At 41.9% G+C, this 25,298-nt stretch overlaps 1 protein-coding gene across 2 annotated transcripts in view; it reads right to left on the bottom strand.

The window, feature by feature from the left end:
• COG7 (component of oligomeric golgi complex 7) overlaps positions 1-21,015 on the bottom strand; it is a 92,772-nt gene extending 71,757 nt beyond the window's left edge. For both annotated transcript variants that reach the window (XM_081554506.1, XM_081554507.1), the window contains exons 1-4: positions 20,669-21,015; positions 15,024-15,172; positions 14,348-14,464; positions 11,399-11,567 (exon numbers count right to left, since the gene is read on the bottom strand). In XM_081554506.1, the coding sequence (XP_081410632.1) occupies positions 11,399-11,567; positions 14,348-14,464; positions 15,024-15,172; positions 20,669-20,837 (604 nt within the window). In that variant the 5' untranslated portion in view covers positions 20,838-21,015. The remainder of the gene's footprint in view (positions 1-11,398; positions 11,568-14,347; positions 14,465-15,023; positions 15,173-20,668) is intronic.
• Between the last annotated feature and the right edge of the window lie 4,283 nt (positions 21,016-25,298).

Raw genomic sequence — 25,298 nt, 5'->3', positions numbered from 1 at the left:
CAACTCCACCCACAGCTCTGGGATGACACCCAGGCCTGGCCAACCAGGGCCTTGAGTCCACATAATCAAAGCAACTGATTCAGAGGTGCCGAAGCTGCACATGAAATAAAATCAAGATTAATCCTGATACCCCTTATTGAATTGCCCGAAGGGAGGCTTAGAACTGCAATGGCTACCACACAAAGAACGTGCCTGCAAGTAAAGCCAACACATAGAAAGACAGAGCCAAGCAATGGCAAGAGAGAGACTCTGGGTTCTAAAGACATAGTTTGTGCTCCTTAATCAAGCCAGGTCTGCAGCAAGTTTATCCCTGAACTTCTCAGTTCCATAAACCGATACAATCTCTTTTTCCTTTAAGCCACTTTGAAATAGGTTTTCATCACCTGATACCAAGAGAATCTCAAACTGATACAGGTATCATGTGAATAAGATATTCATGCAGTTCCCAAGTACCCAAAGTGTAATAATATATGGCCATTTCATATCAATAACTGACTTTTAACTATAAACAAACAGTATAAAAACCTTATGGCACCAATAGAAAAAAATGAAAGTGGGCATCAACATTAAAAAATAAAGAGTCCCCCAAAATTCATTTATTGTTGTTTCTGCATATGATTTTGCATTTTATTTAGACATAAGAAGTACTCTGCACATAGGCTATATGTCATAATTATATGCTAAATAAAATAAATATATAGGAAAAAATGCTCTTAAATCTCTTCCTAAAATAGTTTCCCCACTATATCAGTCTGCACAACTTACCCCACCCCACCCCCATTTCTGCCTAGGTGTAGACAGCAAGCACCACCCTTCTAGGCATGTGCTGAGAACTGCCCTTCACTTCGCCCACTCTCTGATGCTCATTTTTCCTGGAGAAAGAGGATAGCTGGTTGAATGTACAGGCAAATATAAACAGCAGCAACGATAATATCTAAGGCCTTTGAAACATAGAGTAGGTAGTAACACCGAAACAAAGTCACTGTGGATAAGCTAGTCCACTTTTCATTCACAGAACTTCCAAAGCGTCTCCATTTATGCAAGCTCACTTATAACCTCAGGCAACCCTATGAGGTAGGAAGACACTGAAATAAATAAGTTTATCAAGATTACACGACTAGAAGGGCCCAGACATGTATTGGCCAGGTTCCTGAGACATCATCTAACTCCTATGACTTGTCCAGAATTACAACTGACAGAAACAAGACTTTAAATCTGAGCACCAGTAAAGAATTCTGGGATCTGTATGTCTGGAGCAGAGACAGCATTCCAAAAGGAGAGTTTCTGGGGAACAGGGGGTACTTGGAACAAAGCGTTATCCCCAAGAACCCATTTGGAAAAAACCAGGGAGTATGGAGAGCTGGAAGAAAGAGAAGGGGATAAAAAGGTGATCAGAAACTTCAGGATAAACATGAAGCTGAACAGGAAAGGGAACGAAATCACAGTACCCGGGCTTGACTCAGCAAAAATTAATGATTATTATAAAGTTGTGATAATATAAATATTATTTATTGATTGAATTAAAATAAGGAGACAGGAGGATAATGGGGAAGAGGAAGAGGAGTGGCATGAAAGCTAAATCCTTAGCTGGAACAACAGAAGTCAATAGCCAATGCCTAAAATTGAAACATGAAGAAATAAACTAATATATTTATCATGCAGAAAGATAAAGTACAAGATCACAGAAAAACAGCTCTAAAAGTGGAGGCCTTCTTGGATAAGGAGAAAGAAGATGTTACTTTTCCCTTTTAGATCTTTCAGTACTACTTAACTTTTCAGCACTGTAGATAATGGAAAAACATTTAACTTAATTCAAGAAAGTGGAAGTGAAAGTGTTAGTCACTCAGTAGTGTCTAACTCTTTGCGACCCTATGGAGCCTGCCAGGCTCCTCTGTCCGTGGAATTCTCCAGCCAAGAATACTAGAGTGGGTTGTCATTCCCTTCTCCAGGGGATCTTCCTGACCCAGGGGTTGAACCCAGGTCTCTGGTATTGCAGGCACATTCTTTACCATCCGAGCCACCAGGGAAGCCCAAATTTAAGAAAAAACCCAACTAACTCATGGTTAGGACTGGACTTCCAAATTGCATTGACAGTTTAGTTAAATCTGCTGAGCTGCAAGGCTTTTTGGAAATGATGCAGCTCTCATTCTAAGAGAGTGTTCAGGAGTTCTTTACTGGCCTCTTAGGAATTATTCCCTGTAGGCTGCTATAAGGGCTACAAGTCTTGAATGAGAGGTTCCAGAGAAAGAGAAAGCAATATTCCCTGGAGGCCTCCTCTGGATCAGGAGCTGCACACCTGTCTTGTTTAATCCTCCCAAGAATATAGTGCGTATTCTACGCTCATTTCACTGAGCAGGAAGTGGAGGTCTCTGCTAATATGCGGCAGCCCAAAGATTTGAAACTAGGTCTGCCCATCTCCAAAGTCTACAGTCCTTCCGTTCTTGCCACATTCCTCAGCAGACTAATAAATCGTCACCAGCAATGAAATCATTCCAGCAGTAGAAACTCCTTAATTTGTTCAAGGCAAACTATGCTCTGTCCCCACCTTCCTTTCCAGCCTCACCTTTGACCATTTCCCAATGTTCATTCCACTAAAATGGGTTTAATTATTATTCCCAAAACAGACTGTGAATTTTCTCCTTTCTATACCATCCAAATATACATTATTCCTTCTGCCCTAAATGCTTTTCCTCACCTATCAAATCCCTATATCTGTGAGAAAATGCTCATGCTATATTGCTAAAGGGAGCAAAAAAGATACAAAAAAAAAAAAAAAAAATGCCTGTACTCAATGTATGTACTTTCCTTAAAAGATATATATACACAAAGGAAAAAAACTGGAAAAAAGACTAATGGTCAAAAATTTTTTAAGTAATAATAATAAAGGGACTTCCCTGGTTAAGACTCTGTGCTTCCAATGCAGGAGGCAAGAGTTTGATCCTTGGTCAGGGAACTAAGATCCCATATGCCACAGGGCACAGCCAAAAAATAAATTAATTAAAAAAAAACTTTTTTAATTAAAAAAAAATACTAGCAGTCATCTCTGGGTGGTGAGTTTACTGGTATATCATTTTATTTTTTATACTTTCCTCCATTTTCTCAAATTTTAATAACTTGTATATGTATTATTTTATAATCAGAAGCAATTTAAAATTTTTTTAATTTACCTCTTTCAAGGTTCTGTGCATATACTAGCTCTTTCATAAAAGCTGCCTCGATTTTCCTTCATCCTTTCCTTCATCCTGGGAAGGTCTAAGGCAGTTTTCACATTCCATTCTGTAATAAAATTATCTGTGTACTTGTTTTCTCCCAGCCTCACCCTCAACCAAGGTGTAAAGTCCTTGAAGGACAGCAATCTTTTTCATTTTTGTATTCCCTGCCATTTCTCACATAATTACTATTTTAAACGCTATTTACAAATTAGTAATCCCTTTGAGAATTCCTACTCTGATTATATCAGATGGGAACTAAGCAAACAAACTAAACTCCTATACATTCATATATTTAATGGTTTGAGGAATAAGAAAATTATCTGGTAAACACAAGCATTCAACAGATAGCAATGGACCCTATGAGTCTAATATCAAGAACTTTCTTACATTTTTCCCTAAGGGCAGAGGAAGTGCTAAACACAACACTTGGTTCCAGGTCTACTGATGAAAAAACAGATACAGTTGCAGCAGCCTCCCATGAATGCAGCATCTCTGGCTCCCATCTGCCCCCTTCTGGTCAAAACACAGATGCCACAACCTTAGAATAAAATTCACAAGAAGGAATGGGGAAAAAAAACCCTGAGCTAACAGGTGCAAAGCCTCTTTATATCTGTTCTGTTTTCATCCATTTCTGGGAAGTCCAATAAGCTGTAATAGCAACCACTGTGGATATAACTCAGCTAAACTCCAGAGACTAGCCAGTAGCTTTCACTGAAATGGGCAGGACTCCATGAGTTTAAAAATGACTATGTGCTTTTAAAATGCTTATTATTTTCATAAGATCACTTAGATAAATGAATATCCCTGCCACATGTAAAATTAGGTTGCTTCAATTTATGAACTGAATTCACTAGTTGTATAAAATGAACAAGGCATGTATACTTGAAGATTGTGGGTACTGTGTTGGGGATTATCAGATTTCCCTTTTAAAACTGTTAGATAAAGAAGCACCTTAGCCTTCTTGGAAAGATAATTGATTAAACAGCACATTACTTTTGTGGCAAGAAAAAAACCCTTCCCGATGCTCATCAAAATTAACCACCAAAAGAAAAAAAAACAGTTTCATCCATCTGTGCCAGGAAACATCTATACCACACACTTCAGAGAACACCAATCAGATATTTAATCATTTTGGCAGATGATTGGGTATGCTGGGAGAACCTGGACATTAGCATGGAGCACCATAATGGAAGGGTAGAGACCAGGGGCCAAGGAGGCCTGGGCAGGCAGGGGAGGGTCTGCTTCCACCCCAGCTTGGCAGTGGGACACCCGCAGGACCCATGTCCCCCTTTTGAATCAGCACCCTGCCTACAAAGAGCAGAATCTAGAATCAAGCCTGATTCAAATTTGTGAATGAAAGCTATCAAATACAGCTTACTCCAAAACCAAAGCCCATGATCCTCACCCATAGGGCATTCTTCAAACCTGATTCCAGCACCAAGTAGCCAATTCACACAGAAGGAAAGGAAACAAACTTAAAATTCATGGAGCCCCCGTCCCCACTCCTACTTCCCTAATCCCCTATCAAATGGATGCATACTCCAACCACACGAGTAAGCTCCATGGTCCACAGCTGCAACAAATTCATCAGAAAACATGAGAAATAAAACTGCCAGACAGTGATTTTCCAAAGGTCCAGCTCTAGTCCTGGAATCATGCTAATGAAGAGAAGATGCAAAATAAAGAACTGACAAATGGGGAAGACATGGAATGAAGAGGCTGGAGAAGAGTCCTGAATCCACTCTCTCAGGGCAACTGAAGAGCACAACAGAGAACGTAGCCTTTAAATCAAAGGCAAGCAGAAAGCTCTCAACTAAGTCCAGGTAAACAAGGAGGCTTGATCCTTGGAAGAAAAGCTATGACAAACCTAGACAGCGTATCAAAAAGCAGAGACATCACTTTGCCGACAAAGGTCCACCCAGTCAAATCTATGGTTTTTCCAGTAATCATGTAGAGATGTGAGAGCTGGACCATAAAGAAGGCTGAATTTCAAAGAATTGATGCTTTCAAACTGTGGTGCCAGAAAACACTCTTGAGAGTCCCTTGGACTGCAAGATCAAACTGGTCAATCCCAAAGGAAATTAACCCTGAATATTCATTGGAAGGACTGATGCTAAAGCTGAAGCTCCAATACTTTGGCCACCTGATGCAAAGAGCTGACTCACTGGAAAAGACCCTAATGCTGGGAAAGACTGAAGGCAAATGGAGAAGAGGAGGCAGAGGATGAGATGGTTGGATGGCATCACTGACTCAATGAACATGAGTTTGAACAAACCCTGGGAGATAGTGAAGGACAGGGAAGCCTGGTGTGCTATAGTCCATAGGGTTGCAATGAGGTGGACACAACTGAGCGACCAAACAACAGCAAAACACGGAGAGGTTTCCATGGAGATTCCATGCTCATTATTTTTCAGTAAACAGTGGACCCAGAAAAAAACCACCCACATACAAATATGAATAAATAGAAACAAATACAAACAAAAAAATTCCACCATGTGACCTTTGCAAAAGTACCACAGGGGGTAAAAAAGGAAAAGGAATAGAGCATGCAGAAGGAGCATTCAGAGAGCACATCAAGACAACCACGGAGAACATAATAAAGAAGCAGGGACTTAAACATCACAGGCCAAAGAGACATAACAAACAATACAGAACACTCCATCCAACAATGGCAGAATACACATTCTGAAGTAGTCATAAAACATTCTCCAGGATAGACCATATCATAGGCCACAAAACAAGTCTTAATAAATTTCTAAAGACTACAATCATATAAATCATATAGTATCTTTTCCGATCATAATGGAATAAAACCGAAAATCAACTAAAGAAAGAAAACTGAAAAATTCATAAATAATGTGGACTTCAAAACAACAAATGAGTCAAAAAGATACCGCAAGAGAAATTAAAAAATGACAAATGAAAACAAAAACCTAACAGACCAAAACTTATGAGATGCCACAAGCAATCCTAAGAGCTCATTTATAGCTGTACATGCTTACATTAAAAAGAAGAAAGATCTCAAATCAACAACATGAACTCTACATCTTACAGAACTAGGGGGAAAAAAGCTAAACCCAAAGTTAGCAAGAGGGAAGAAATAATAAAGAGCAAAAATAAGTGAAACAGAGGATACCAGAAACAAAACATTAAAAACAAAAGGAAGGGTTGAAAAAAGTCTTTGAAAAAGTGGACAAACTTGATATACCTTTACTTAGGTTCACGAAGGAAAAGGAAGAGGACTCAAATAAATAAAATTAGAAATGAAGGAGAGGACATCATACCAATTTTACTAAAGGTAACAGAATTATAAGAAAGTACTATGGATAATTATATGCTAACAAATTGGATAAACTAGGTAAAATGAACAAATTATTAGAAATACTCAGTGTACCAAGACTAAAGCATGAAGAAATAGAAACTCTGAATACACATAAAACTAGTTACTGAATCTGTAATCAAAAACCTCTCAACAAAGAAAAGTATACCAGATGGCTTCATTGATTAATTAAGAATTAATACTTGGACCTCCCTGATGGCCCAGTGATTAAGAATTCACCTGCCAACGCAGGGGACACAAGTTCAGTCTCTGCTCCAGGAAGATTCCACACACCTCGGGGCAACTAAACCCAGTGCCCCAACTACTACAGCCCACATGCTCTAGAGCCCATGCTCTGCAACAAGAGAAGCCACCTCAGTGAGAAAGCCCACACCACAACTAGAGAAAGCTCATGTGCAGCAACAAAGACCCAGCACAAAAAGAAAAAAAAATGTTTTTAATTAATACTAATGCTTCTCAAACTCTCCCCCAAATTGAAGAGCACTGAAGACTTCCTAACCCATTCTATGAGGTCAGCATTACCTTAATACCAAAGCCAGACAAAGACATTGCAAGAAAAGAAAACTACAGATCAATATCCCTGATAAATAATAGATGCAAAAATCCTCAACAAAATATCAGCAAGGCGAATTCAACAGCATATTAAAAGGATCATATACCTTGACCAAGTGAGATTTACTCTGGGATGCAAGGAAGGCTCAACATATGAAAATCAATAAATGTAATACACCACATTAACAGAACGAAGGGAAAATGTTCACATGATCATCTCAACTGATGCAAAAAAGCCATGTGATAAAATTCAAGACTTTTTCATGATTAAAAACATTCACAAAATAAAAGCAAGCAACCTCAACATAATAAAGGTCATATATGAAAAGCCCCCAACTAACATAATACTTGATAAGAAAGACCATTTCAAACTTTTCCTCTGAGATCAGGAATGAGACAAGGATGCCCACTTTTGCAACTTCTATTCAATTCAGTACTAGAAGTTACAGTCAGAACAATTATGTAAGACAAAGACATAAAAAGCATTCAAACAGGAAAGGAAGAAGTAAAAATATCTTTGTTTGCAGATAATACGATCTCATACATAGCAAGTGCTAAAGGTTCCACACACACAAAAAAAACTGTTAGAACTAGTAAAGTTAATGCAGCAGGATACAAAATCAACACACCAAAACTCACTTGTACACTGAAAGTCAAAAAAACACCACTGAAAGAAATTTTAAAAGATATAAATAAATGAAAAGGCATACTGCACTCATGAATCAGATTTCCAATGGGAGAAGGTGAGGGTGAGATACACTGAGAAAGCAGCATTGACACATATATACTATCATGTGTAAAATAGATAGTTAGTGGGAAGTTGCTAAATAACACAGGAAGCCCAGCCTAGTGCTCTGTGATGACCTAGAGGAGTGGGATGGGGGGAGGAGACGGAGGGATACATATATATGTATATATTTATATATAAAACATATAAAAATATATATATAAAATTATGACTGATTCATGTTGTTGTACGGCAGAAACCAACACAAAATTGTAAACAATTTTCCACCAATTAAAAAATAAAATTTTTTTAAAAGATGATAATACTACCCAAGCCACCTACAGATTCAAAGTTATCCCTTCCAAAATGGTGTTCAAAGGTATTCTCTGGAAAAACAGAAAAATCCACCCTAAAATTCATATGGAATTTCAAGGGACCTCCAAAAAGCCAAAACAATCTTGAAAAAGAAGGACGACATTGGTGGGTTCACAATCCGTGATTTCAAAAGTTACCACAAAGCTACAATAATCAAAACAATGTGGTACTGGCATAGGGACAGAGATATGCCTCTGTATATATATAGAATAGAGAGCCTAGAAATAAACGTTCACATACATGGTCAAAAGATTTTCAACAAAGATGCCAAGATCATTCACTGGGGGAAAGGAGAGTCCTTTTAACAACTTACACTCAGAAACAATGATGCTCAGAAAACAGGATGTCCACAGGCAAAAGAAAGAAGTTGGACCCTTACCTTGTACCATATATAAAAATTAACTTATAAGGTATCAAAGACCTAAATGTAAGTGCTAAAACTATAAAACTCATAAATATGTATATATATATAAGCGGAAAGCCTCATGACCTTGGATTTAAATTTGAAATTAAAAAAAAATTTTTTTTTTTTAAAGAGACAGCATTTTGAACTTCCCTGGCGGTCCAGTAGTTAACGATTCACCTGTCAATGCAGGGGACACTTGTTCAATCTCTGTTCCAGGAAGATTCCACATGCCACTGGGCAACTAAGTCCATAGCCACAACTACTGAGCCCTAGTGCCTAGAGCCTGTGTCTGCAACAAGAGAAGCCACAACAATGAGAAGCCTGCACAGAGCAGTGAAGGGTAGACCCCACTCACCACAACTAGAGAAAGCCCACAGGCAGCAATGATGACCCAGTGCAGCCAAAAATAAATAAATAATTCTTAAAAAAAAAAAAAACAGAAAAAAATATATCAGAACTTTTTATGGTTTTATTTCATCATTGAAAATGTACCATCATATACATAAAACTTCCCTAGTGGCTCAGATGGTAAAGAGTCTGCCTGCAGTGCAGGAGACCAAGGTTCGATCCCTGGGTCGGGAAGATCCCTTGGAGAAGGAAATGACAACCCACTCCAGTATTCTTGCCTGGAAAATCCCATGGATGGAGGAGCCTGGCAAGCTACAGTCCATGGGGTCACAAAGAGTCGGACACGACTGAGAGACTTCACATACATAAAAGAAGAAAGAGTCAAAAGAAGAAAGCATATTCAGAGCAGGAGGGAGTAGAAGACATTGTTAAGTGTTGTTGACAATGAGAAACAGAAAAGTATAAAATGGTATTAGGCTTTCAGGTCTGGTGATGACATGGTTGTTGGCGACCTTCAACAGAACAGGTTTAGGAGAACGTTAACCCCAGAGGAGAAGGGCTTGCGTGATGTATGAGCAAGAGTGCAGGAAGCAGGGCAGTGGATACAGACTACATTCTGCCAATATAACAATAAATAGATGTTAAGGTAAGAACAGTAGAACCCTGTATGGAACAACAGATTGGTTCAAGATTGAGAAAGGAGTATGACAGGGCTGTATGCTGTCACCCTGTTTATTTAACCTACATGCCGAGCACATCATGAGAAATGCCCGGCTGGATGAGTTACAAGCTGGAATCAGGATAGGCGGGAGAAACATCAACAACTTCAGACATGCAGATGACACCACTATAATGGCAAAGAGGAAACGAAAGAACCTCTTGATGAAGGTATAGAAAGAGAGTGAAAGAGCCGGCTTAAGATTAAATATTAGAAAAACTAAGATCATGGCATCCAGCCCCATTACTACATGGCAAATAGAAGGGGAAAAGGTGGAAGTAGTAACAGATGTCCTCTTCTTGGGCTCTAAAATCACTGCCAACGGTGACTTCAGCCATGAAATCAGAAGACAACTGCTTCTTGGCAGGAAAGCTATGACAAACCTAGACCGTGTGTTGAAACGCAGATACATTACTCTGCCAACAAAGGTCGTATAGTCAAAGCTGTGGTCTTCCCAGTGGTCATGTACGGTTGTGAGAGCTGGGCTGTAAAGAAGGCAGAACACCAAAGAACTGATGCCTTCGAACTGACGGTGCTGGAGAAGAATCCTGAAAGTCCCTTGGACAGCAAGAAGATCAAACCAGTCAGTCTTAAGGGAGATCAACCCTGAATATTCACTGGAAGAACTAGTGCTGAAGCTGAAGCTCCAGTATTTTGGTCATCTGATGCGAACAGATGACTCATGGGAAAAGTCCCTGAAGCTGGGAAAGATCAAGGGCAGAAGAGGGCTTCAGAGGATAAGATGGCTGGACCGATGCAATGAACAATGAATTTGGGCAAGATACAGGAGATGGTGAGGGACAGGGAAGTCTGGTATACTGTGGTCCATGGGGTTGCAAAGAGTTGAACACAACTAGGAGACTGAACAACAACAAAAACAAGGTAAGAAAGCAGCTTTACTGCAGCTGCTGCTTCCAATTTAACCAACAGTTTTGTGGATGAAATGGAAAGGAACAGCTTGGTAAACTTAGGTGTTGAAAAAAATCACTGGAAAATAACATAGCATTACAATGGTCTTGATCAGGGTCAAAACTCAAGATTTGTACATTTTTTTTAAATGGCTTAAGATTCGTACATTTTCCTAAATGGTTTCCCTGGTGGTTCAGGTGGTAAGGAATCCACCTGCAATGTAAGGGACCCAGGTTCGATCCCTGGGTCAGGAAGATCCCCTGGAGAAGGGAATGGCTACTTACTCCAGTATTCTTGCCTGGAGAACTCCATGAACAGAGAAGCCTGGTCGGCTACAGTCCATGGGGTCACAAAAGAGTCAGACACGACTGAGCAACTAACACTAAATGCAAACTTTATCTCAAAAAAAGAAAGGATCCTAAACTAACACTGAACTCTAGCTATTGATATGAATGCTGAAGTGTTTAGGAGTGAAGTGTACTGATGTCTGCAACTTACTTTGACTTGCATGATAAAAATAAGATGGATGGATAGAGAGGTGGGTAGGTGAACAGATATGTGATAAAGCAAACGTGGCAAACGCTAAGGCTAGGATCTAGATGATATGTTCACTGATGGGTTACTACAACCTGTCTGTATTCTGAAAAAGTTCATATAGAATGTTGAAGAAAAGGCAACCACCATGAAGTTACAGACTGACTTCCAATCTACGTAATTTAATCAAAATTAAGACATTCTAAAGACTGAAGACATGGAAAGCCCTATCTGTTTAAAGAGGTGTACAGAGAGATGGGAAGCAGCCAGCACTCACCTATAGACTGAGATGTGAATGTTGCTACAATCTGCGGGCTGGCCAAGGCCTCCAGCCGGTTCTTCAATGCCTCCAAGTGCACACATTTTTCTGAGTAGTCTGGTGTATCAACAAGCATCATTAGGCTGTTCTGCATACCTGTGAGCTTGGCTGAAATCACAGCTATGTCCTATAAGACCAAAAGAGAGGATATTTATGTTAAGACACTCCAATGAAGAGAACATGGCTCATAAACATTTCATGTTCAGTATTACTAGTCTTCAAATAAAAGCAAATTAAAACAAGGAAGTGCCATTTTCCTCCTAACAAACTGGAAAAACTTCTGAAAAATTATAACAGCTATTTCTGGGAAGGGTGCAAAGAAAAAGTTTATCTAAATTTATATTTTTTTCTGGGGGGAAAATTAGAAATATGCATCAAGAGCCTTAAAAACATTCACATCCTTAGAACTTGGTATTTTCTGTTCTAGAAATCTAAGGAAAAAATCAGAGGGACACAGAAACATTAATGCATTAAAATTGATTAATGTGATTTTAGTGTTGTAATAACAAAGACCTGGAAGGAACCTAAATCTTCCATAATAACAAATAAAATATAGATTATGACACTCATAATGGTGTGTGAAATATTGTACAGTCATTAAAAATGTTTGGGGGCTTCCCTGATGGCTCAGTGGTAAAGATTCCACCTGCCAATGCAGGAGACAAGAGTTTGCTTCCTGGTCTGGGAAGATCCCACATGCCATGGAGCAACTAAGCCCAGGCGCCACAACTACTGAGCCCGTGCTCTAGAGCCCAAGAGACACAACTACTGAAGCCTGAACATCCTAGAGCCCGTGCTCTGCAACAAGAGAAGCCACCGCAATGAGAAGCCCATGCACCACAACTAGAGAGGAGCCCCAACTCATTGCAACTAGAGAAAAGTCCAAGCAGCAACAAAGACCCAGCACAGCCAAAAGTAAGCAAATAAATTTAAATATTTTTTTAAATCATGTTTTGAAAAGTATTAATTAAACAGCAAAATTTCTACAACTTATCATTAGGTGAAATAAACAACAAAAAGGCCACACAAACACTAGAATATACAGAAACATGTGTACATTGCGTTGGCCAGAAAGTTCACTTGGGTTATTCCATAATATCTTAAGGGAAACCCAAATGAACTTTCTGGACAACCCAACATATACCTACAATATATGCATCCATAAAAGATAGTACAAAAGTATACATTTTTACAAACACCCAGAAAAATACCTGCTGCTGCTGCTAAGTCCCTTCAGTCGTGTCCGACTCTGTGCGACCCCATAGACGGCAGCCCACCAGGCTCCACCGTCCCTGGGATTCTCCAGGCAAGAATACTGGAGTGGGTTGCCATTTCCTTCTCCAGTAGAAAAATACCTAACAGACCTTAAAAAAAAATACTATTAGGCCACAAGAATAGGATCATTCTGTTTTCTTCCTTGCATTTTTCTCAATTTTCCAAATCTTGTAAGACACACATAAGGTATGTTTATAAATAGAAAACTAAATGCTATTTAAAAAAAGAATGAAGAGTAAGGAAATGTATTTCATCGCAGTGTTCAACAGGTGCCCACGATGCCTCAGACACCGTCTTAAAGATGGTTGAGTCAAAAAGCCGCGAAGGTCACGGTGCAGGCCCTGAATGCGCAATGAATGACTTGGGGGAGAAAGATTATGAGGCAACTTAAGAAGAATGGCTCATGGGCTTCCCTGGTGGTCCTGTGGTTAAGACTCCACACTTCCCATGCAGGGGGTACAGGTCTGACCCCTGGACAGGGAACTAAGACCCCACATCACATGTGGGGTGGCCACTAGATAAGTAAATAAAAAGAGGTTGGCTCGAGAGTCACAGGAGCACAGGAGAGGGGGCCATGAGTTCCACTCATTGGAGGGGCCAGGAGCCAGCAAGGAGAGCTGTAAAAGGAGGTGACACTTAACTGCCTCGCGGGACAAGCGGAGGCTACTGTCCTGTAAAGAAAAGGAGAGAGGGGACAGCTCAGGCAGGGAACAGGGAACAGGCATGAAAAGGGACGGGGTGTTCACAGTCTGCAGCAGGCAGAGGATGAAATCACACAGAGGGAGTGGCCGAGAAAGAGCTGTAAACACAGGCTGCCCAGAGCCCTGTGGGGAAGGACAGGCTGTGACTTGTAGGGGGCGTAGAATTTATCAGACAGAAAATGGGAAGTTAGTAGAGGTTAAGATGGGGTTGGGTTGGGGGTGTGAGGGACAGGGAAATGCCACATGCCAGTCTGTGCTTTAGAAGATGCCCTGGACACGTGGGGGCGGATAACCTGGGATCGGGGAGGGCCTGGATGGCCAGGTGGTGAGTGGACGGTAGCTGAAACGGTCTAGGAGCAAAATGACTACAAAGCCAGACCAGGGGGCGGCAGAGGGACAGAAAGGACAGACGACAGAAGAGAAAGAGGGGAGGGGCAGGGAGAAGCGGGCAGTGAAGGGCCGCTGAGGTTTCCGGGTAGGTATACCTACACGGAAAAGGACGCATTAACCCAAGAGAGGGGGCAGTGGAGCACATGGAGAGTGGCTTTGGCCAGAAATAGTAAATTCTGTTTTTTAAGAGCCTGGGAGAGTTCAGCTAGATGCTTTGGGTCTTGTGGGCAGTGAGTTCTGAATATCAAGAGGGTCGGGAAGAGAAAAAACAAGATGTAACTTTTAGCTTTGTTGCTGCTGTTCAATTGCTAAGTCCTGTCTGATTCTTTCCAACCTCGTGAACCCGCCAGGCTCCTCTGCTCTTGGAATTCTCCAGGCAAGAATACTGGAGTGGGTTGCCATTCCCTTCTCCAGGGGATCTTCCCAACCCAGGGATCGAACCCAAGTCTCCTGCTTGGCTGGCAGATTCTGTACAATCTGAGCCACCAGGGAAGCCTAACAACAACAAAACAATACAGCATCCCCTAAACAAGAAACCTACCTGAGTCTTAAAGGTCTCCTCGATATCAGCACTTAACGTGCTCCATTTGTCGGCTTCTTGAAGAGATTCTGCGGCAAGCTGCATTCTGGACTTGACCTGGTCGATTTCTACCAACACCTAGAAGAGAAATGAGGGTCTCAGACACTAAGGAAGCGGCAGTTCCATTTTCTCTGCCTCCCGCAAGTAACTCGAAACATAAGTATCATGATATGGTTCTGCCTTAGGGAATTCTGTACTCCGCACAACACGGATCACACAGTTAAACGTTCAGTGATGCTGCTGCTGCTGCTAAGTCGCTTCAGTCGTGTCCGACTCTGTGCGACCCCATAGACGGCAGCCTACCAGGCTCCCCCGTCCCTGGAATTCTCTAGGCAAGAACACTGGAGTGGGTTGCCATTTCCTTCTCCAATGCATGAAAGTGAAAAGTGAAGTGAAGTCGCTCAGTCGTGTCCGACTCTTGGCGACCTCATGGACTGCCGCCTACCAGGCTCCTCCGTCCATGGGATTTTCCAGGCAAGAGTACTGGAGTGGGGTGCCATTGCCTAAGAGATGAATAAGCTAAAAGTACTAAACGAAAGAGTAGTTTGAGTGTTTGGCAGAATTCTGCGGGGTGGCCTCCCACTGGGAAGGTAAACAGCTTCCAAAAACAACAGTCAACACTCAGGAGCCAAAATACCTGCATCGACTGAGATGTGTCCTGTTCGAACTTTTTAATGTCCTCCTTGACCAGAATCATTTGTTCTTTCAGAAAAGACGCCTCCTGTTTAAGGGCTTCGACATCACGGAGCACTTTGGGCATGTTCTGGAGGGCCTGGTGACTTGTTTCTGCAGTGAGAACCCAAGAACCAAAGATGAACACCGGACCACTCACCAGTGAACAATATGAATAAATCAGATGACAGGAGGCAAATCTTCCCTAAGGCTCTACGAGCTTTCTGAGCCTGTAGGGGCGGGATGGGGTGGGGGGATGGGGGGAGACTGGTTTCTGCTGGGACCCTGTCTTCCCCAGGATGATGGCGAAGGCCCTGATAAACCATCAACCTGAGCCATCAGCACTGAGTTAAAGTGCAACTTCTTTTTTTTTTGGTTGCACCACGCTGCTTGCAGGATCTTAGTTCCCCAACAAACCCAGGCCCCCCAGTAGTGAAAGCAAGGAGTCCTAACCACTGGACAGGCAGGGAACTCGCATGCAACTCCCTTTTCCAGGAAGGAGAAGGGAGGAATCTGACACTGGTGAATGCCAGCTCTGCACCCCAGGCTTTCCATACATCACTTAACATACACAGCAGTCATTAGCAGCTGCCTCTTACAGATGAGAAAACTAATGCTCAGAGAGGTTAAGTAACTTGCCCAAGATTTCACAGAGCTGAAGCCAAGGTATGTCTGGACCCAACGTTTGCTTCCATGGTCTTTTCAAAATGCAGTCCACAGACCACTGGTATCAGCTGGAAGGCAGTCAAAATGCAGGTACCTGGGTCACCTGCCAGAGATTCTTATTTAGGAATCCTGGTAGGAGATCAAGGAACCTGTATTTTTTTTTTAAACCGACATCCCAAGTGTAGAGTAAAATCTGAAAATCGTTGCAGATCAGGAGGTGTTATCTGGAAAAGGCATAATCCTTTAGTCCTTTAAAGAGCAATTCACCGGGGAATCAACCAAAGAAGTCCAGAGCCTTCTGCTCCTGGTACCGGAACATTGAATGGAACTTTAACATCGAAAATGCACTTCAATTTCTGGTCTTACATTTAGATCTTTAATCCATTTTGAGTTTATTTTTGTGTATGGTGTTAGGAAGTGTCCTAGTTTCATTCTTTTACAAGTGGTTGACCAGTTTTCCCAGCACCACTTGTTAAAGAGATTGTCTTTTCTCCATTGTATATTCTTGCCTCCTTTGTCAAAGATAAGGTATTTCACCCCGCTCTGCCATAAAACAGCATTCTGTCTCCAGCACTGACCTTAAGTAAAGTTTTATGACTAACAAAACAAAGGCAGAACACACAAAGATTTCTTCGAAGCACAGAGGCTTCCTGATTTTTAACAGGCTGTTATGGCCCTGGCCCAGCCCCTTGCCAGCTAAACCTCAGAGTCACCCTTCAGGTCTGGTTGGTTCCTTGTGAACTTCTTTTTCTCCCCCCCCTTCACAGCACCCTCAAATTGAGTTCTTTCTAGAATCTATTTTAAAACTGTCACCTCCCATGGATGCCTCTGGAAGGCTAAGGGCCAAATCTCCATCGGAGGGGGGACTGGAGGACCGCCTGAGGTGATGGTAACCTTCCACGTCTTGATGGGGGGGTGAGTTACATTAGCCGTATACATCAGTCAAAACCCATCAAACGGATCAGATAAGGTCCCTCCATTTCACCTTACATAAGTTTTATCTAGTGAAAAAAAAGAGCTATAAACAAGAATTGAACTCCATAATGCTTAGGGTTCTAAATGAAATGTTTAAAGGGCAAAGTGTACTGATATCTGCAATGTATTTTTAAATACATCAAAAAATAAGATGGATGGATGAATAGAGGGATGAACAGATTTGCAATAAAGCAAGACTAGCCACTGCTCACTGCAGAATCGAGGCAATGGCTGTTTGGAAGTTCACTACAAACTCCCGCAGCATTGCAGCACATTTGGCACCTCCATCCACAGTTGCTCAGAACAAGGATCTGCCATCATTCTTGATTTTCTCCCTTTATCCCTCATTCCGATCCATCAGTAAGTTCTCCCCTTTCTCCTGAAAATACCTTAAAGCTACCCGTCTCTCCCCATCTCTACTGCCAGAAACCCAAATGAAGCCATGGTCACCTCTCTTCTGGACCACAGCAATGGTCTCCTGAATGGTGACTTAAACCATCTCATTGTCCTGCTTAAAAATCTTCCAGTACCTTCCCACTACACACATTTTAAACCAAATCCAGACTCTTAAATGTGACAGTAAAATCCCTGCATAACCTGGCCCCTGCCAACATCTCTAACTTAAGACCAGACCTTGTTTAACATTGCATCTCTGGACCCTGAAGAAGAGAGTTTGTGCCCAATAAATATTTGCTGACTGAATGAATAATGAATCAATCCTCCCTATTAGGGATCCTCAACAGCTCTGGTTTCAACCTCTGCAATAATTTCTTCTCACCACAGACTTGGGACCTCATCTCATCGTCCCTAAAAATAAAGCTTTAAACCTTCTATGGTTTCTCACGACCTACAGAAGCGGTCCCCAACATTTTTGGCACCAGGGACCAAAATTTCCACGGACCTGGGAAGGTGGAAAAGGGTGGGGCAGGGGATGGTTTTGGGATGATTTAAGAGCATTGAATTTATTGAGTTCCTTGAGCAGGAAGTGGCGCTTCCTGTAAAAGTGAGCAATGGGAGGCGGCTGTAAATTACAGATGAAACTTCCCTCCTTTGCCCACCGCTCACCTCCTGTGGCCCGGTTCCTAATAGTTGCCAGGGGTTGGGGACCCCTGGCCTATAGGATGAAAACCAAACCTTTAGGATGGCCAGAAAGGCCTTTCACATTTTGATCCTAATCTTTTCTACCTTATTTCCAGTGGAAATTCCCCCTCATGGAAGTGCAATCCTCCAATAATAATAATAAGGACTAATATTTATTGATGCTATTGATGAAGCTCTATTTGAACTTCTCACTTTTCTCTGGACTGGGTAGGTCTTATACCCACCTGTCTCTACAAGTGTTCCCTCTCCCCTTAATACCAGAGAGGTAGTAAAGTATAATGGATAAGAGCCTGGGATCTGGAACCAGTCGCTTGGGTTCAAATCCAGTCTCCCCATTCATTAGCAACATGATGCTGGGCAACACAGCTGCAGTTTCTACAACTATAAAGTGGGAATAATAACTGTGCCTACCTCTAAGGATTACTGCCATGTTTAAATAAGATAATCATGCTGGGGGAGGGGGCGGCACTATTAACATTTTCTCCAGGACACTTCTTCATTGCACAGGGCTCTCCCAAGAACTGCAGGACATTAAGTCTGGGAGCCTCTATGATATGCCCCTCTCCTCCCTAACAAGCTGAAGCTTTTTAAAAACAGCTTTATTGATGAATAACTTACCTGGCATACAATTCACTCACTTCAAATATACAGCTCAATGATTTTTAGCAAATTTAACAAGGTGTGTTATCTCCACAACAACACTGACATCAGCCAAAAAATTCCTTCCCGCCCCTTTGCACTTAAATCTCTGCTTCCATCCCAAGCCCTGGGAAACCATTAATCTGCTTTCTTTCTCTAAAAATTTACCTTTTCTGGACATTTCAGACACATGAAATCATGCACTATGTAGTCTTCTGCACCTCACTTCTTTCTCTTTTATTCTTTACCCTTTATCCTTCTTTCACCAAGGATAAAGCTTGTTCCCTTATATTGCTGAGTTTTATTCCATATTTTGTTTATCCACTCATCAGTTGATGGACATTTACGCTGTGTCTATGATAGCTTAAGGCTATCCAAGGGAATACCCTGGTGGTTCAGTTGCTAAGACTCTGTGCTCCCAATGTAGAGTCCCCAGGTTCAATCCCTGGTTGGGTAACTAGATCCTGCATGCTGCAACTAAGAGTTTGAATGCCACAACTAAAGATCCCACAGGCCATAATGAACACTGAAGACCCCTCATGCCACAGCTGAACACCTGGTGCAGCCAAATAAAGTAATTAAAATAATTTGTTTTAAAAAGACCATGGATTACTAAGTATTAAGTAGCTCTTTTTACAAAAGTACATATAAAGCACTTAAAACAGTGCCTGATGTATACCAAGGACTCAGATATTTGCCATCATATCATTATTATTAAAATCCTCCCCGAACTTCCCTGTAGCTCATACAGTAAAGAATCTGCTTGCAATGCAGACCTGGGTTTGATACCTGGGTCAGAAAGATCCCCTGGAGAAGGGAATAGCAACCCACTCCAGTATTCTTTCCTAGAGAATCCCATGGACAGAGGAGCCTGGTGGGCGATACAGTCCATGGGCTCGCAAAGAGTCAGACACAACTGAGAGACTAAGCACAATGTCTTCCTCATCTTTGCCCCGTGAAGCCTTCCTTCAAGGCCTAACACAGGGAAAGCCCTTTATGATCCTCCCAGACAAGAGACAATTGCTGCCTTCATCTGGCTCTCAGCTTCCAGTTCTGTTCTCAGCAAATCTACCCTTCATTGTAACTAAACTGTTCACATGTCTTCCCCACAAGGCAGCAAGCTCCAGAAAGATAAACTTTTCACCTCTGGTGCTCATTTCTTGACAGGTGCACAGCAGATACATGAAATTATTATTAACTCTGGTGTGTATTTTTTTTTTATAATTCACTATTCTGGTTAGTTAATTCGATGTTTTAAAGTCTCCCATTAGGACTTCCCTGGTGGTCCAGTGGTTAAGCATCCGCCTGCCAATACAGAGAACACTGGTTCAATCCCTGGTCCAGGAAAATCCCACATGCTGCAGAGCAACTAAGCCCGTGTGTCACAACTACTGAGCCCATGAACCCTAAATCCTGTGCTCTAAAGCAAGAGAAGCACCACAATGATACCACAAACAGCAACCAGAGAGTAGCCCCCACTCTCTACAACCAGAGAAAGTCCGAGTGCAGCAGCGAAGACCCAGCTCAGCCAAAAATGAAAAAAAAAAGTCTCCAATAGGACAGCCCATCTTCCTCACTGACATAGAGATCCACTATAAGAGGGGTGGGGGGGAAGGATGGAGTGGGAGTTTGAAGTTAGCAGAGGCAGACTATTATATATAGAATGGATAAACAAGTTCCTACTTGTTGTACAGCACAGGAAACGATCTATATTCAATATGCTGTGATAAACCATAATGGAAAAGAATGTGATAAAGAACGTGTGTATATATAAGTATATACTGAATATATATATATATAACATATATAACTGAATCACTTTACTGTACAGTAGAAATTAACACAACATTGTAAATCAACTACACGTCAATAAAATAAACTTTTTTTAAAAAATCCATTAAAACAATGTTTTCCCGATTTGTGTCTTGCCTATACACCTCCTATATGCTTTTTGCCAAATGTAAGGATCAGTTGACTAGTTATTTCATATTCTTAAAATTCACTCCTGTAAGTTTTAAAAGATAACTTGACAGCACTGCCGGAAGTGGAAAGCAAGATCCCAAATCTGCAAGTGTTGCAGAGAGACGGGCAGCGGGCCGAGACCTTCTGCTGGATGTCCCCACGAGGACTGCGCGGGAACCGACCCAGGATCGCTCGCTCTCCACGCGAGGCGCTGACATTTACTGCCCACTATGTGCACCCCCGCGGACCCCGGGCCTGGCCGCTCACCCTCCACGGCGTGGTTCACCTCTTGGATGAACAGCTGCAGCTTCATCACCAGAGTGGCTGCGTGGCTGTCCGCCTTCCCGGCCGCCGCCTCCTTGGGGCCGGCCCTGAAGGCCGCGTTGATCCACTCCTTCACGTCGAAGTCTTCCGCCAGGAACTTGGAGAAGTCCATGGCTGCACCGCCGCAGCTCGGCGTCCAGGCCTGAAGACCTGGCTCCGGGCGGCCACTTGGCTGCAGAAGCGGGCGGCCCTGCGAGAGCACCCGCGGCAGCCTGGGAAGCAGCGGGCTGGGATCGCCGGCGCGGAAGACTGACCCCTCCACAGCCCCGGGTCAGCGCTCTGATGTGTACGGCCGGGATTGACCCTCGCCGCGCGCCGTACTTCTTCCGGAAGTAGGTGGCCGTTACTGTAGTGATTGCAGGCGTTCGGGGAAACGAGGCGAGCTGCAAGCGTCCAACAAGGGGAGTGTCCCTGTTCCTCTGCTAATTTAAATGCCGGCTAGGCACTTAAATACGTGCTTACTCTAAAGCCCTTTCTTTTATTAGCACACTCAGTCCTCACAATCCTTTGAGTGCTATTGTTCTCCCCCAACTTAAAGTGGAAGAACTGAGGCATTTAAGCAAGTTGTTCAGTATCACGTAGCTAGAATGTAGCGCAGTGGGATTTGAACTCAGACAAGCCTGCTACTGAAACCTGAACTCTTTAGCGTCCTTCAGGACCTTCCCAAAGCGGGCAGACGAATTTACATGACCTAGTCTCTGCCCACCACGCTTCCAGCTCTTGTCTCACTGTTCTAGCCACGCTGGCCTCCTGTCCGTGGCCTGAGACGCGAAGGTCTGGAATTCGCCATTCGGTACTGTTTCTTCTAGCTTAAAGCAATGGGATACCTCGGAAAAGGGATATCTGGGAAGGCCTCCTTTGTCATAGGATTCAAAATTTAAAAAGCAAACAAACAAAAGCATCCTTTGGTTATAACTGTGCTTAATCTTGCCATTTATCTCTTCTCACCCAGGCATACTCCGATTCAGTGCATACAGTAAATCTTGAAGACTATATAGCTAAGAACCTAAATCCGCAAATTATTAATAGGAAAGGTGATACGCTCGTCTGGTAGAAGCAAACTGATCTAGTCCCTTGGCATGGTCAGAGCCTTGGGTGCCTGTAATTACCATATGCCCCTCTCCTGCCCGAGGAGCTGAAGTTTAAAAAAAAAAAACAAAAAACAGCTTTATCGATTAATAACTTACAGGGCATACAGCTCATTCACTTCACATATACAATCCAACGATTTTTAGCAAATTTAACAAGGTGTGCTACCTTCACAAGAACATTTCCATCAGCCAAAAAATTCCTTCCTGCTTGTTTGCACTTAATTTCTTCTCCCACCCCAAGCCCTAGGAAACCACTGATCTGCTTTCTGTCTTTATAATTTTACCTTTTCTGGACATTTGACACATGAAATCATACACTAGGTAGTCTTCTGCATCTGGCTTCTTTCCCCAAGCATAAAGTTTTTCCCGTATGTTACTGAGTTGTGTTTCATTGTGTGGATATGATGTATTTTGTTTATCCATGCACCAGTAGATGGACATTTATGCTGTTTCTAGTTTAAGGCTATTAGAGGGGTTTCCCTGGTGGTCCAGTGGCTAAGACTTTGTGCTCCCAGTGCAGGGGGTCCAGGTTCAATCCCTGGTCAGGGAACTAGATCCCATATATGACAACTAAGACCTGGCGCAGCCAATTAAATAAGGCTATTAGAAATAATGCTGCTATGAATGTTCACTACATGTCTTTGTGTAGACACGTTTTCATTTCTTTTGAATAGATTCCTAGGGAACTGCTATGTGGTAAGATAGATTTATGTTTAATTTTTAAAGAAACTGCAAACTTATCTCCCATACCACTTAACATTACAGTCAATAAGGTATGAGGGTTCCAGTTCTATTTGGTATGTAGTGGTAAGTCATTGTTGCCTTAATTTGCATTTCCCTAACAGCTAATAATATTGAACACCTTTTCATGTGCTTATTAGTGGTTCTTACATCTTCTTCAATGAAATATCTTTTCAAAATTTTTGCCCATTTTTAGTTGGCATTGCTTATCTTCATATTGTGTGCATACTCAGTCACTTCAGTCATGTCTGACTCTTGTTTGACCCAATGGACTGTAACCTGCCAGACTCCTCTGTCCGTGGGCTTTTCCTGGCAAGACTACTGGAGGGATTGCCATGTCCTCCTCCAGGGGATCTTCCCAACCAGGGGACTGAAAGCTGTCTCCTGAGTCTCCTGCATTGTACGCGGATTCTTTACCTCTGAGCCACTGCGGAAGGTCTGTCTTCATATTATTGAACTGCAAAGCTGTTTGTGTATTCTGTATGTAATTCCTATATTAGAGATGTGGTTTGCAATATTTTTTCTCAATCTATATCTTGTCTTTTCATTTTCTTAACGATGTCTTTTGAGGTGCATAAGTTTTTAATTTTGATAAATTCCATTATCACTTTTTCTCTTTTATGAATTATACTTTTGATATTATATGTAAGAAATCTTCACTTAACCAGAAATCATAAACTTCTCCTATATTTTTCTCTAGAAGTTTTAAAATTTTAGCTCTTACATTTAGATCTATGATCCAGTTTGAATTCATTTTTTGTGTATGATATGAGGTAGAAGTGTAAGTCTTTTTTCTTTTCCTTATCTTTTTTTTTTTTTTTGCATGCAGATATACAACTCTCTTAGGAACATTTGCTGAATAGACTTTTCTTTCTCCTCTGAATTGCCTTTAGATTTTTGTCAAAAAATCAGATGACATAAATGTAAGGGTTTCTGGACTTTCTGTTCCATCATCTATACTTCTATTCTTGTACCAATACCAAACTGGCTTGATTCTGTAGTTTACAGTAAGTTTTGAAATCTGGTAATGTAAGTCCTCTCACTTTATTCTTTTAAAACATTGTTTTAACGTCTATTTCTGTTTATTGACTATGCCAAAGCCTTGACTCTGTGGATCACAATAAACTGTGGAAAATTCTTAAAGAGATGGGAATACCAGACCACCTGACCTGCCTCTTGAAAAACCTGTATGCATGTCAGGAAGCAACAGAACTGGACATGGAACAACAGACTGGTTCCAAATAGGAAAAGGAGTATATCAAGGCTGTATATTGTCACCTTGCTTGTTTAACTTATATGCAGAGTACATCATGAGAAACGCTGGGCTGGAAGAAGCACAAGCTGGAATCAAGATTGCCGGGAGAAATATCAATAACCTCAGATATGCAGATGACACCATCCTTATGGCAGAAAGTGAAGAAGAACTAAAGAGCCTCTTGATGAAAGTGAAAGAGGAGAGTGAAAAAGTTGGCTTAAAGCTCAACATTCAGAAAACTAAGATCATGGCATCTGGTCCCACCAGTTCAGTTCAGTTCAGTCGCTCAGTCGTGTCCGACTCTTTGCGACCCCATGAATCGCAGCCCCATCACTTCATGGCAAATAGATGGGGAAACAGTGGAAACAGTGACAGACTTTATTTTGGGGGGCTCCAAAATCACTACAGATGGTGACTGCAGCCATGAAATTAAAAGACGCTTACTCCTTGGAAGGAAAGTTTTGACCAACCTAGACAGCATATTAAAAAGCAGAGACATTACTTTGACGACAAAGGTCCATCTAGTCAAGGCTATGGTTTTTCCAGTGGTCATGTATGGATGTGAGAGTTGGACTATAAAGAAAGCTGAGCGCCGAAGAAGGGATGCTTTTGAACTGTGGTGTTGGAGAAGACTCTTGAGAGTCCCTTGGACTGCAAGGAGATCCAACCAGTCCATCCTAAAGATCAGTCCTGGGTGTTTATTGGAAGGTCTGATGTTGAAGCTGAAACTCCAATACTTTGGCCACCTGATGCGAAGAGCTGATTCATTTGAAGAGACCCTGATGCTGGGTAAGATTGAGGGCAGGAGGAGAAGGGGACAGCAGAGGATGAGATGGCTGGATGGCATCACCGACTCAATGGACGTGAGTTTGGGTGGGCTCCTGGAGTTGGTGTTGGACAGGGAGGCCTGGCGTGCTGCAGCTCATGGGGTCACAAAGAGTCGGACGCGACTGAGTGACTGAACTGAACTGAACTGAACCCTTTGCATTTCCATATATATCTTACAATCAGGTTATCAATTTCTACCCAAAAAGCTGCTGGAATAGAGATTATATTGAATTTATAGATCCATTTGAGAACTGGCATCTTGACAGGGTTGAGTCTTCAAATCAATGAGCATGAAATGCCTCTCCATTTATTTAGAGCAGAATTTTCAACCTTGGTGCTATTGACATTTGGGGCCAGATAATTTTTGTTGCGGAGGGCTGTCCTATGCATTGTAAAATGTTTAAGTGCATACCCGGCCTTTACTCATTAGATGCCAATAGCATCCCCTCCCCCAAACTATGACAACCAAAAATGTCTCCACGTTGCAGCTGTCCCCTAGTGGGAACACTAGTAGTCAAACATTGTACACTGTAAATGTCTTCCACTTCTTTTGCTAAATGTATTCCAAAGTATTCATTTTAATACTATTGTGAATGAAATTTTCTTAATTTGACTTTCATATTGTTTCTTGTGTTAGAAACACACTTGATTTTTATAT

This window comes from Giraffa tippelskirchi, chromosome 13, assembly GCF_054371585.1.
Source record: "Giraffa tippelskirchi isolate mGirTip1 chromosome 13, T2T-mGirTip1v1.2.pri, whole genome shotgun sequence".
Taxonomy (NCBI): domain Eukaryota; kingdom Metazoa; phylum Chordata; class Mammalia; order Artiodactyla; family Giraffidae; genus Giraffa; species Giraffa tippelskirchi.
This window is presented reverse-complemented; position numbering and strand designations above follow the sequence as displayed.